General features: G+C 39.5%; 1 protein-coding gene and 1 long non-coding RNA gene across 4 annotated transcripts; both read right to left on the bottom strand.

Annotated features, from left to right (window-relative positions):
- Nucleotides 1-666: 666 nt before the first annotated feature.
- Nucleotides 667-3,035, bottom strand: LOC120439274. Of its 3 annotated transcripts, none has more exons than XR_005612511.1 (4): nucleotides 2,916-3,035; nucleotides 2,005-2,093; nucleotides 951-1,121; nucleotides 667-806 (listed from the first exon to the last, which is right to left on the bottom strand). It is a non-coding gene; the product is annotated as an uncharacterized LOC120439274 (long non-coding RNA). The 3 variants fall into 3 exon arrangements; XR_005612512.1 differs by lacking the exon at nucleotides 2,916-3,035 and adding an exon at nucleotides 2,551-2,605; XR_005612510.1 differs by lacking the exon at nucleotides 2,916-3,035 and having other exon boundaries at nucleotides 2,005-2,502.
- A 4,948-nt stretch (nucleotides 3,036-7,983) lies between these two features.
- Nucleotides 7,984-9,401, bottom strand: LOC120439016. Its single transcript, XM_039609663.1, has 2 exons — nucleotides 9,123-9,401; nucleotides 7,984-8,597 (listed from the first exon to the last, which is right to left on the bottom strand). Exons 1-2 carry the CDS (start codon nucleotides 9,181-9,183, stop codon nucleotides 8,044-8,046), a joined length of 615 nt encoding a protein of 204 aa, XP_039465597.1. The 5' UTR covers nucleotides 9,184-9,401; the 3' UTR covers nucleotides 7,984-8,043.
- Between the last annotated feature and the right edge of the window lie 3,563 nt (nucleotides 9,402-12,964).

The following is a 12,964-nucleotide window of genomic DNA, read 5'->3' as shown; positions in this document are numbered from 1 at the left end:
ACCATGAAAAAGAGCAATACATGAAGATTCTCAACAACAACATCAGGCAGTCTGCAGAAAAACTTGGCCTTGGGAACCAGTGGACATTTCAGCACGACAATGACCCAAAACATACAGCAAACGTGGTGAAGAAATGGTTAGCAGACAACAACATTAACGTTTTGCAGTGGCCTAGCCAGAGTCCTGACTTGAATCCAATTGAGAATGTGTGGAGGAGCTAAAGATCAGGGTGATGGCAAGAAGACCCTCCAACCTGAAAGATTTGGAGCTCATTGCTAAAGATGAATGGGCAAAAATGCCTGTGGAGACATGCAAAAGCTGGTCTGCAATTATAGGAAGCGTTTGATTGCTGTAATAGCCAATAAAGGCTTTTTCTATTGATTATTGAAAAGGGTATGAATAATTCTGGACATGATACTTTTTGCTAAAATATAAATAAAACCTGAGAAATATTTTTTTCCACAATGATGCCTCTTGTACATCGTCTTATTATCTTTGGGGAGACACCTGTGTCATTTCTGCTCAAAAAAGAACTAGCTTGTTGAACAAAAGTAACTTTAAGTCAAAATTTGGCAGGGGTATGAATAATTATGGGCTTAACTGTATATAATTATCAGCTATGTAAAAGATATTATCTCTCTGTATTCTTACCTAGTTGAAGTCCTCCAGAGAGCCGCTGGAGGAAGGTGGTGATCCGAGGGCTGATGCTTGTAACCTTCCTCTTTACGACACGACCTGTCTTGCGGCTTGTACCAAGTTTTGCAGGGCATTTTGTTCCCATGTCTGGATTGATCCTCACAAAGAACCTTTTAACGGAAAAAAGGCTGCTTTAATTTCAAAATTAAAACATACATTACAGCAATCTCCAATATGTTTCTGCAACTGTAGTCAAGCTATCACATATATTTCATTCTTAAATGGTGTAAGCTTTAATGGTTTAAAGTATTTACCTCTGTATCATCTCCAGTGTGATGGACGCTGACTCCTGATACTCAAGGTTGAAAACGTAGTATGACGCAAAGAAGACAGCAAAGGTGCTGCCAAAGTCATGCATCTGCTCAGGCTCAATACCTTGCCCTCCAAACTGATCATCCAGCGGCTTGCAGACATGAAATTATTCCCTAAAAACAGACAAGAGTCCAATAAGACAATGTGCTCACCCTTACAAATAAGGTTTCCACAAGAATGCTGGATAGCAGGCCTCACACTGTACAAAAATAGAATCCACATGGTTTGCTGCTATTTCTCTTATTATTTATTATGTAATGAAAATTATGATCAATTACAGGAAAAAACTGCCTAATGTTTTGGCATTTTGGGCTGTGCTGAAATGTTAGGCTGTTTTTTCCTGTTGGTCATTGTGTATAATAAATAATAAGAGAAACAGCAGCAAACTGTGTGTATTCTATTTTTATACAATATAAAACAGACAAACCCCTGTTAATTAGCTGTGTGCTGATGTTTCTTCATATGATAACAAAATTGTCTTAATTCTGAACTACAAACACCACAAAATTTACACCTGTACATGGCTGCATGTGTGTGAATTTGACTTAACTTTAATTTGCAAAGAGCATGGCAACAACACAACAGTGACTGAAAACATCTCAATATATTATCTGTTTGTTCTATTATTAAAGAAGGGATCTACATTGCTTGGGTTGTATCAAAAATGTGAAAAAGTTAAAAGAAAAACTATCTATAGATCAATGTTATTAACTTAAACCATGCAGACCCTGAAACACTGGAGGAAAAATTTTGGAGGGTCTGTCAAGCTGACGTTAAACCCCTTAACAATGGCACTTCAACTAACTGCGACTAATTTACAGACCACTACACTGTCTTGCTTTTTAAATGGAACCTATGAAACAATAAACCACAGTTGAGATTAGAGCAGGCTAACCTGCATGAGAAACTTCAAAACTGGGTTAGATTGTTTTAGCAGTCTTTAAATTTCCAAAAAAATGTTGTCTACCTTTATTCTCACTAAATATGTCTTTTTACCTGCTGTTTTGTCTTGTCTCTCAAAGAACTGAGGCTACATCACACTGTCAGCGCGGCCAGCAAGGGCAGGAGGACAGCAATGCACCACACTGGGCGGGAAAAGACAGAGAGACAATTGTTAATTTAATGTTGCATTTATTTAACCCTTGAAAAATATATTTACATAAGTAAATAAAAGAAAAAAAAAACACACAACCCATCTTTTCCAGAATAATTCAACTAATTGCTCTTTTGACCAACCTAACACAGACGTTACATGGTTTTCCTATGAAAAAGACCCTGGAAGACGTTGTATTAAAGGAAAAAAAACATGCTCCCCTTCCCACTTATAAAATAATAAATATTAAACTTAGGTTGGAGTTCCTCGGGCCACCAACCTAATGTTATATTAACTTTTTAATGTTGTGTACTGCAGCTCACACAAAATTAAATAAAGCAGGCTAACCTACATGAGCAAGCTCAAAACTGGATAAGATTGTTTTAGCAGTCTCTAAATTTCCAAAAAAAAGTTGTCTTTCTTTATTCTCATTAAATGTGTATTTTTACCTGCTGCTTTGTCTTGTCTTTCAAAGAGCTGAAGCTAAATGTGCCACTGTTAGCGTAGCCAGCTTCTCAATAGTCATAGAACAGAAGCGCAGGAGGACAATGCACCACACTCGCGGGAAAAAGACAAAGACTGTGTTGCGCCTGTGTTCCTCGCCCTCTCCCGTGGAAAATATATATCTAAATATATATTTAAATAAGAAAAGAAAAAACACACAACCTATTTTTTCCAGAATAATTCAGCTAATGTGCTATTTCGACCAAGCTAACACTGAGTTTAAGCCCCGCCCCCCCACACACACACAAAAATATATATGCTCTTAAAATTAATAAACGAGTATGTTAGGTAGGAGAGTCCTTTGCATTACCTTATGGCGTCCTGTTTGCAGTTTCCACACAGAGGTCCAACAATAACGAGGTGCAAAATCTTTTGTCCTCTCGAGCATATCCTAACGAAGAGCTAACAAAGTTGGCCTGTCTTTCCTCTCCTGTCAATCACTGGATCACAGGTCATGTCAGTCAGGATATGGAGTGGTGGTTGGTAGAGGTAGGTAGGTGGGCGGGGCCAGCATGCATTCAGTGTGTGTTTCACTAAGTTGGGTTGACTAGTTCCCAGAAGAGTTCTGTACATGTTGCACGTTCAGTAAATGAGCAATTCAGTTACTGCTCCACTGAGAAGCCTCCGCCAAATTATTACAATATTCTCCACTGACTGAAGTTCGCCTTTCTGCGTCTTTTTTAAATAACTTTATTCACTACTTGTCACAAGTACAAAATTACACAAAACAGACAGCAGCAACAGCCTAAGTGAAATCAACAACAACAGAATAGTGGCAAGTAAAAAATTAACAAAAGGAAGTGTGAATCTTGTTCAGGGTTAATCAGAGATAAGTGATGGAGATGCAACAATGTGAATTCTGCTTTTTTTTATTTGTACTTAACCTTATAGTCTTTACATAGGAATGGAAGTCAATTAAGAAAACACAGAATTTTGGGAGAGATTTGGAGAACCTTGCTTTATAAAATTTCCCTACAAGGAGACCTTACACACAGGCAAGTCCCCTAAAAAGTCAAAACCATAATACTTTCACTGGTATCATACTGACAAATGGCATAGGTTGGAGGAAAATCTGGAAATGGTTAGCAGTGAAAGAGTTAAAATGTAATGCACTATTGCAACCAACCACTGAAAGAGTAAAAATACACAAACAGTATGATGAACCATTCAAATCACATAATACAGTAGCACTACTGCTAATGTGTTAACGGTAGGTATAACTACTACCGCAATTTTAAAAAATACAGTAAGTTACTGTAAATAACCTTAATATACCCATAATGCATAGCAAATTACAGTAATTAACTGTAGAAATGTTTTCAAGTAAGTTACTGGGCATTTTGTGGTATTTTACTGTGAAAAATACAGCAAAGGTTAACAGTGTAGCGCTTTTCAAGGCACCCAAATTGCTTTACAATGCCACTATTCATTCAGTCTCACATTCACACACAGGTGGCGGCAAGCTACTGTTGTAGCCACAGATGCCCTGGGGGAGGCTGACAGAGGCTAGGCTGCCATATCGCGCCATCGGCCCCTCTGGCCATCGCCATATAAGGTTCACCATATAAGGTTCACAGGAAGAGTTGAATTAGACACACATTTACTATTTTTCTTTGTACTCTTTCTTTCTTGACATGTTTAATATGATTACTATCAGAGGAGAAAATGAACCTTGTGTAGTTTAAAACTTTTATTTAATCAAACTGTAATGTTGTTGAACTCTGACTGCCGTGTCTTTTAATCTTGTCAACAAATCCTTAATCACCTAAATGTGGCATTTATCATCTTGTAAAATGTTCCTCTGCTTCTGTTGCACATCTCCCCTGACACTCTCTGTTTCACCTGCCCTGCGCAGCTGGTCCAACCCCTGCCTCCTCAAACTGGGGTGTTTAAATCTCTTTACCTCTGTTGTGAACTTTACACAAAGTTTGTGGTAACAAAATCAAACTGAGGAGGAGGATCTCGTTTGAAAAACACACACTCAGGAGACAAAATAAAAAACAGTCTGCTCAAAGCAAAAGCAGAGCCCTCACAGTTGGTAGTACAATACACTGTGACGACGTACGTATTAGATACCCTCAGTCCCAAAAGCATAAATATGATAAAAATGGGATCACCGAGAATATCCTAAAAATGGCATTGAGGGGGTGTTACAGTGAAAAAAAAGCAGCCAAATTTTCATCTGAAAATGTTGAATTTTAGTAAAAACAATGCTCTGTAGTTTGATACTGTCTTTACAGACAAAGCGGATGTTTAAAGCCTTTGGACGCCCATTTGATGAAATGCACTCATTCTCCTTATCAGCTGGAAACATTAAAGCCGTAAAATGACTTTTTGAACGGATAAAAACTATTGAACAACATCGATGTTAGTCTGATCCAAAATTTGAATGTACGTGTGTTGAAAGTGTAGGTCTTGTTGAATTATTAAACATACTTTCTTTAATTTTTCGAGCATAAAAACCTAAAACTTTTAATTTCTTCTTCTGCTTGAGTCTCGGCCTCAGGGTAGCTCAACTCATCATTGCTGAGTCAGTTGTCTGTTTGTGCTACTTTTTCAAGGAGCAGTGGATTATTGGTAAAGGGTGACTTTATGTGTTTAGTTACTTAAGTGTAAGTACTGTGGAAAGTTTCACCTTACATACATAGGGCTGACAGTACAGGTTCTGAGGTAACTGTTTACAAAATGTTATAATCTATTCAAAGGTTCTTTGCAATTTTACATTGATAAACATTATCCTTAACATATTTGGCCCAGCATAAAGTACTATGACCATCACACTTTCATTTAGAATTGTTTAAATAACTTGTGTCTTAAGTCCTTCCATCACACAGAAAATTAAAAACCCACATGGTTCACTTTTATATCACAAAATGTTAGAAATATAAGTCGTTCATAACAACCTGAAAGGCTGGGAGTTTAAAATGCAAACCAATGAACGCTGAAGTAGAAGACTATAATGTCACAGAGCACACGGTGTCTATTATTGTGTAGACATGTATAAATGAGAGCTTAATAAAGATGCTTAATTTCTTAAGAAATAAACAGGTGGAGTGGTCTTTATCAAAAGTAGAAGTTACATCTGTGGCTAAACCACTGTACCCAAAAACTTTAAAAATCTACTGTGTGTGAGGCTGTGTAAGTAAAGCTTGCCCTTCACCCCCGCGTGTAACAAACCATTTGTTGGGGGTTGTGGATTTGACACCTCAGCATTGTGAAAGTGGGGAAACATGTTTGTGGCTGAGCACAAGATTTCTGCTTACAACTTAGAATCTCAGTTCTAAATGAAATTCAGTTGTTTTTTGTTTTTTTAAGTGTGGCTAATGTATTATTTGACTTCTAAGGCACACACACACACACACACACACACACACACACACACACACACACACGAGAACAACAACAACACAGAGAAGAAGAGGGGGTAGTTTTACTATGCGTCATAAAAATGCAATCATGCATCTTCCAACTGTATCTTTCTGTTCTGGCTTTAGAATCATTGATTGTTTACTGATCCGTACTTTGGGAGTCATACTGTTGTGATACTGGGGAGAAAAAGGTAAGGTTTGATAGACTAAACCATTACACACACACAAACTTCAAAACCTAGAGAGTGAGTGAGACTGCTAGCTGTGTGGTTCAGCAATAAACTTATCTACAAATGTGTTAGTAAAGAAACTGCAAACTATAAAAGTAATCTGAATTTAAATAGAACACTAGTGTAAGGTGTCTATGGAACAAATCTCCTTCAACGTTCAAAATGACCAAAGTGAGGACTACAAGCGTTTCTCTCAGTTGGTTGTGTTTAGGGAAAAAGCAGCTAAAGACTGCTCCACATTGTTAGTGAGTTAACTCTGGATGTCTGTAGGTTTGTCAAACTTGGAGTGAACAAAAGCAGAAAAAACAGTAAAAGATTCAGACGGTGAAAGTCTGGTTTATTTTATGAACACAATGAAACATTTTACAGTCCACAGAGCAAAGTAGCATACATGATAAATAGATACACATAACACGACCTGTGAGAAGTAAAACTCGTCGTCTTAACACATGTTATATTCTGTAAACTTAAAATAAAGCCCCAGAAATTAGAGTTTAGTGTTTTAAAGACATCTATTAAAAACATTACTGAAGTGACACTTTAACGATGCTTCATATCACAGTGTTCTCTCATTAGTAGATGTCTGCGCTGACGCTTGTCATGAAGATGTCCGAGCCTGGGTTCAAGCTTCCTCTTCAATCACCATTGATCATTAATAGGGCCACAAAAGATTTGTTACATTATCCCCATAAACAACATGCTTTTATAGAAATCATTGTGACACAAATATTTAGATTCTTGTTTCACAATTTGCATGAACTCAAAATCTTTAGAGTTTCATATTTATAAAGTATCATAAATAATACATTTATACCATCGTATGAGCTACACTTCTTGTAAAATGATTGGAAACGCGTTTGAAAAAGCTCCTGCTGTGTCCTTCCTTCTGTGAGGCACACACACACTCACACTCACACATACACACACACACACACACACACACACACACACACACACACACACACACACACACACACACACACACACACACACACACACACACACACACACCCAGAGAGAGAGAGAGAGAGAGAGAGAGAGAGAGAGAGGAGATCATTAATACAAAGGATTGGGGTCGGTTTTGGATTTTCACTTGTTGTTGGCTTTATGAACAGTCACATAAAATTCATTCCGATTTTTTGCCTTTGCTTCAATTAGGATGTTTCTTTAAATCTACAACGCCTTCCTTTTCAAAAAGTTTACTGACATAGTAAAGAAGTAGCTAGGGAACTCTGTAAGTATGAGCAACAATAGCTTAAGGACACTACGTCCAATAAAGAGGAATTCATCATCTGCAGTTCGTGAAAAAAAAGCACAATATTAAAACAATTCAGCAGACCCTCGGAGTGCGGATACAAACTGTTTTCAACTGCAGAGGTTAACTTCATGCACTTATCAACATACAGTTTAGAGGCTTGCATTAGAGTGCTTTGGTGCTTGGGCCTCTTTTATTTAGCACGTTTATACCGTTGTGAATGCAGCTATATAAATAAATACACTCAAGAGTCTATCGTATGTTTGTCATGCAACTAAAAATTCGTAAATATATTTTTAAATCAGTAACTTTGCAAATTTAGAGGATTTGTTTTCGGACAACATCTGTGTCACATTTTAAACAGGGTTTGAATAATCAGCACTGACATACAGACATTTATGCGCTGGGTATAACAGTCATGCTTACCGTGTGAAAGGCCCCACCGATGTCTTGGAGCAGAGAAACACTCTGTATTGTTGCTTTTCTCTATTGTATAAGCAAAATCGCCTGCAAATGACTAAGATGTCGGTGTTGACATGTCTTTTTATTTCATTCACACAGACAATGAATACTGAACAACATACATTAAACCAGGTGTCTCCCAGCCCAGTAGTTACCAATCATGCGAAGCATGGCTGGTTTAACACGACGGGCATAACGACTTGCTTCTAGCAGCTGTGCAATATTGTCGTTAATTGCGCATACTATATGTTGTGATGATCTCAGTTCAGTCATGGTGTGTTCTGCAATTCTGCTGAATTGTGTTTTAGTCCCATCGTCTGTGTACGAGCGTACAAACAGGCGAATGGCAGGGATGAATCGGAATGTCTTGAGCCTCAGCATCACATCGTCGTAGTATGTGTCAAAGTAATACTCGGGCAGTTCGAACAAACAGCTGTGTTGCACCTGACTGGGTTGAGCTGTTCGACATCCATAGCATGTTTCCTGTAGAAAGGCGTTTAATGCCAACATCACCAGGTGATGGGTTGCAAGCTTGATGTCGATAATGGTTTCCTCACACAGACCCGATCCTGTAGGATCCTGCAGCAGCTGAGGAGAGGGGGGAGGAGGTGGTGGGGTCTGGATTAGCAGCGCAGGCGGTGGGGAGTCTGAGAGGTCCCACGCTTGCATGTCTCGCTCTGAAAATGGGAACAATAAAAAAGATTTTATATTTTGTTGCATAGACACACACACACACACACACACACACACACGCACACACACATTTATGCCACTGTATAAAAACCATATCCTTAAACCATGTAGTGCGGCTCTTCTATGCTCAGAGGGTAAGGATTTAACCTCCAGTTTTCAACCCCTCTGGCCGCTATAAAACTTTCCCTGTCATCACATACCCTGAGAATAATAAAGTCATCGGGTCTACGGTTAAAACGATCAGCCTCGCACTGTAAAGCTCAGGGCCTGTTGGACTGTTCCACTGGGAAACATACAGCATCTCTGGGATGACTACATTGTCCAAGTCTGCGCAAACACTCCCTCACCACAATCTACGCGAAGTATAACTGCTCCGTTGGTATATTTAACGGTATACACATACCTATTACTGCCTTGCTATTCTAACTTAAATTTAGACCCATCTACGACGTTTTTACAGCGTTGCTTTTTACGATGAGGGTATCGGGTACATACACCTGTACACGTACCTAGAGCTTCTGTGGCTTGGGCGATGTCCAGGCTGCTCGTCATGGTTGATACAGACGTCATCCTGCACTCCTTAGTTAGCTAGTTAGAGGTGTTCTTTAGGTTGCGCTGTTGATGTTCCATATGGTGAAAGAGACCGTTTTTATATGTATTGGAGCAGTCCTCTAGGAGGTGTCATTACAGTCCCTTGGGGTTGGGGTTGGTTTCAGGTGTAAACAAAAGGTGATGCCTGTTTGGAGGATGGTCAGTAGAAAGTGTAATGGCATGATAAAAGGTATGGTGGCACCGATGGACCTGGCACCGCCGGCACTCTGCCATAAGATAAAGGAGACTGTTTGTATTGAAAACTATGGCAGTACAATTGAGATGCTCTTGATAAGGATGACCTCTTCTGCTGACTGTAGGGGGTCTAACTGTAACCCCCCTCTGTATAGCTGTTGCAGAATTAAGAATCCCATTTCTAAAGGAATGCCTGCTGTTTGTGGTATTCTGTTTGAAACTATTAGCCTCTGTGTGTGAATATGTGTTTTTAGAAGGTGGAAAAAACTTTCTGTTTAAAAACTATTAGCCTCTGTGTGTTTCAGAGCCCTAAAGAAAAATACCCCTAAAACTAGTTAAATTAAATGCTGTGTGTGAATATGTGTTTTTAGAAGGTGGAAAAAAAACTTTCTGTTTGAAACTATTACACCCCTGTGTGTTTCAGACCCCTAAAGAAAAAAGAAAAATACCCCTAAAACTAGTTAAATTAAATGCTGCGTGTGAATATGTGTTTTTAGAAGGTGGAAAAACTTTCTGTTTAAAAACTATTAGCCTCTGTGTGTGTTTCAGAGCCCTAAAGAAAAATACCCCTAAACTAGTTAAATTAAATCATCTATGTCTAAATAACAGAACTCTGAGACCTATACAATCCTTTAAAAAAGAGTTTAATTAAAACACATAATGGTTTCATTAAATAAAACGCTATTAAACACATGTAAACATACGATCTCTGAACTCATGAAGTCCGTTCGGCGCACATGCAGCGCAAGGTCCGTCGTTCGCGCACATGGACGCGGAGGGGATAGGGGAGGGGGTGTGGGGGTAGGGGTGGGGGTGTGGGGTGGGGGGGCAAAAAAAGCTACAGGTATATTACTACTAATATCTAATATTTTATCTAAATGACTGCTTTGTCTTTGAAAAGGTGAAGAGCCTGAGGCCGGTGACAATCCAGTTCTACTCTAAGTACATCCTTACGGTGGCTCACAGGACAAGGCGACATTCCTGTCCTGCCAGAAGAGAAGAGAAACTTCAGAGTCTTCATTTAGTTCAACCACACCTGTCATATGGAATATGACAGGGTTCTCAAACTCCAGTCCTCGAGGGCCGGTGTCATGCAACTTTTCCATGCCCTCGAGGACTGGAGTTTGAGACCCCTGTCGTATGGTGTTCATGCAGTTTTCTACCCCACAGTTGCAGCATGTCTGACTGCCTGTTCAGCATATGCAAAAATATGACTTTAAGCATGTGATGACAAAGGCCTTCCATTATGGTGTTTGTCATCATATGTCACAGACATCTGGATGATCATTTGGAATAAACAAAAAAACAAAAGACTTGTTACTTCATCTTTTATCTTTATTATTATTATTGTTCTTATTTTACATTTTTCATTGTTAGGCATTGGGTTTATTTGTAGTAGTCCTTTCCAGCTTCTTTCCCTCTTCCATGTTACTGTGTCAGCATCTATTTGGGGTTGGGAGTGGAACAGGAAGTAAGGAACAGAAAGTGCCATTTAAACCAGGAGAGGTTCTTATATTTCAGAAGAAGGGATTAATTCAAAAGAAATGACCTCAATGCCATATTTTATTTAGGAACCCTAGAGAGCACTTTGCAAAATAACACATTCTTATAATTTCACCCTCAGATGAGCCAAGCTACGACTGTCAGGGAAGGTGATGTAGGTACAGAGCATGTGAGAGTGGTTAAGTTAATGTCTCTTGTCTAGATGAAGGCACAGGAGGGATCAATGGCACGGCGTAGAGATTCAGTATCTTCAGTCTTCAGTGGACACTCCATTTCTGGCACAAAACACCTGTAAAAGATGGTCGATTTAGGAGGTGACCCGACAACTTCAGCCTGTCAAACATAGCAATGGAGCAGTATGTTTAAAAAAAAAAAAATCTAATTAAGCATGCACTCAGTACCCTAAAATTATTATGGTAGTTAAACACAGTGATAGTTGTATATCATATTATATCACTTCAAACAGAGGTGATCCAGTAATGCTGCACTAATGAATTAGACTAACTATTCACTTTAGCTAAAGTTATTAAGTTAGCTAAAGAGTTGGGATGCTGTGTAAGACATAAATAAAGCTAAAATACAAAGGTTTGGACACTGTTTTGCATGTTTCCCTACTGTAGGGGTCTCTGCAAGCATACAGGGCTCTGACAGGGTACAAGATGACAACTTTGCAATTCTACTAGAAACAGTCGATCATATTTGTTTGTCAAAGCTAAATCCAGGGCAAACTACGCTAAATTAGCGTTTTTAGCTAGCAGCTACAATAAGCATAAAAGTTACTGTATGGCTATCATTTGTTAACATGACGCTTGTTCTTATACATGTAATACATTTATTACCAACCTGAGAGTTTATCCGCTGGTCATTCGACATGACAAATGACTTCTGAGGTCTTAATTCAGCTCAAGACGCTGTAGATTCCCGTCAGTAACGCTATCAGTCCGTAGTTCTATTAATCTGCGCTTGAACCGGAACCGGATGTAAGTCCCAAAAAACTGAATTTTGGAACTGAAATTGAATTGTAGAACTGAAACTGAATGGTGAGAAGTGAATCTGAAATTATTCGAGAGCTGAATTTTTAAAGAATAAAATGCAGTTTCAAAGCAAATCAATTCATTTTCAAACCATAAATTCAATTTCAAATTAGACTAATTCAAATTCAGTTTTCAAAAGCTTTCATTCAAGTTACAATTCAGATTCAATCCGAGTAATTCAAATTCAAATTTAACTTATTCAAATTCAGTTTCTGATGGCACAGATTTCTGCCCATAGATCTCCTACCAAGATTTTCTAACCAAGTTCCGCTGTGTGTTTGATAAAGGAACAGATGCAGATGGCGCTGCTAATCGTTTGTTCACCCTGAAGCAGGGACGTAAGAGTGTCGCGGATTTCTCCATTGACTTTTGGATCGGCAGAAAACGCACTCCGGGGAGCCTACCTGAACTGCCTAAACGAAGAAATCAAGCGTGAGTTAGCTACAAAAGAGCTACCTAAGTCTCTTAGCGCTTTGATTAATATGTGCATTCAACTGGATAATCATATGAGAGAGTTTGGGAGACAGGCAGGAGAAGGATGACGGCCGGCAGGGGGCGCCAATACGCCTACCGGATTGCTTCCTTCTCAATGGCGAGAGGAAGAAGAAGACCCAGCGGAGGATGAGGAACAGCCGATGCAGCTGGGCCGGGCTCGGTTCGGTGCTTCTCATCGGAGGAGAAGACAGCGCACGGGTGAGTGCTTCGTGTGTGGGAAAAGGGGACACTGGGCCGATACCTGTCCGAAGCGAGTAAAAGAATCCGCCCGCCAGTAGCTGTGGGAATACTGGCGGGTGCTACAGCTAACCCTGTTCCCCATCTCAGTTGTCCGGCCAAGCTGATTTTTCATTCCCTTACTCACCCGTGTAGCGCGCTAATTGACTCTGGAGCTGAGCAGAGTTTTTTGGATGAATCACTAGCTCATAAATTAGCCGTACCCATTGTTCCCCTCCCTGAACCTCTCCAGGTTTCGGCTCTTGAAGGCAGCCCTCTGACTACGGTCACTCACCACACTCGAACCATCACACTCA

The sequence above is a fragment of the Oreochromis aureus genome, linkage group 3 (assembly GCF_013358895.1).
Source record: "Oreochromis aureus strain Israel breed Guangdong linkage group 3, ZZ_aureus, whole genome shotgun sequence".
In the NCBI taxonomy this organism is placed as follows: domain Eukaryota; kingdom Metazoa; phylum Chordata; class Actinopteri; order Cichliformes; family Cichlidae; genus Oreochromis; species Oreochromis aureus.
This window is presented reverse-complemented; position numbering and strand designations above follow the sequence as displayed.

Excerpts from the sequence above, each read along its gene's own strand:
- LOC120439016 (XM_039609663.1), bottom strand. The coding sequence starts at position 9,183 with ATGACGTCTGTATCAACCATGACGAGCAGCCTGGACATCGCCCAAGCC. Across the intron at positions 8,598-9,122 it reads CCAAGCCACAGAAGCTCTAG|AGCGAGACATGCAAGCGTGG; the intron begins GTACGTGTACAG and ends TCCCATTTTCAG.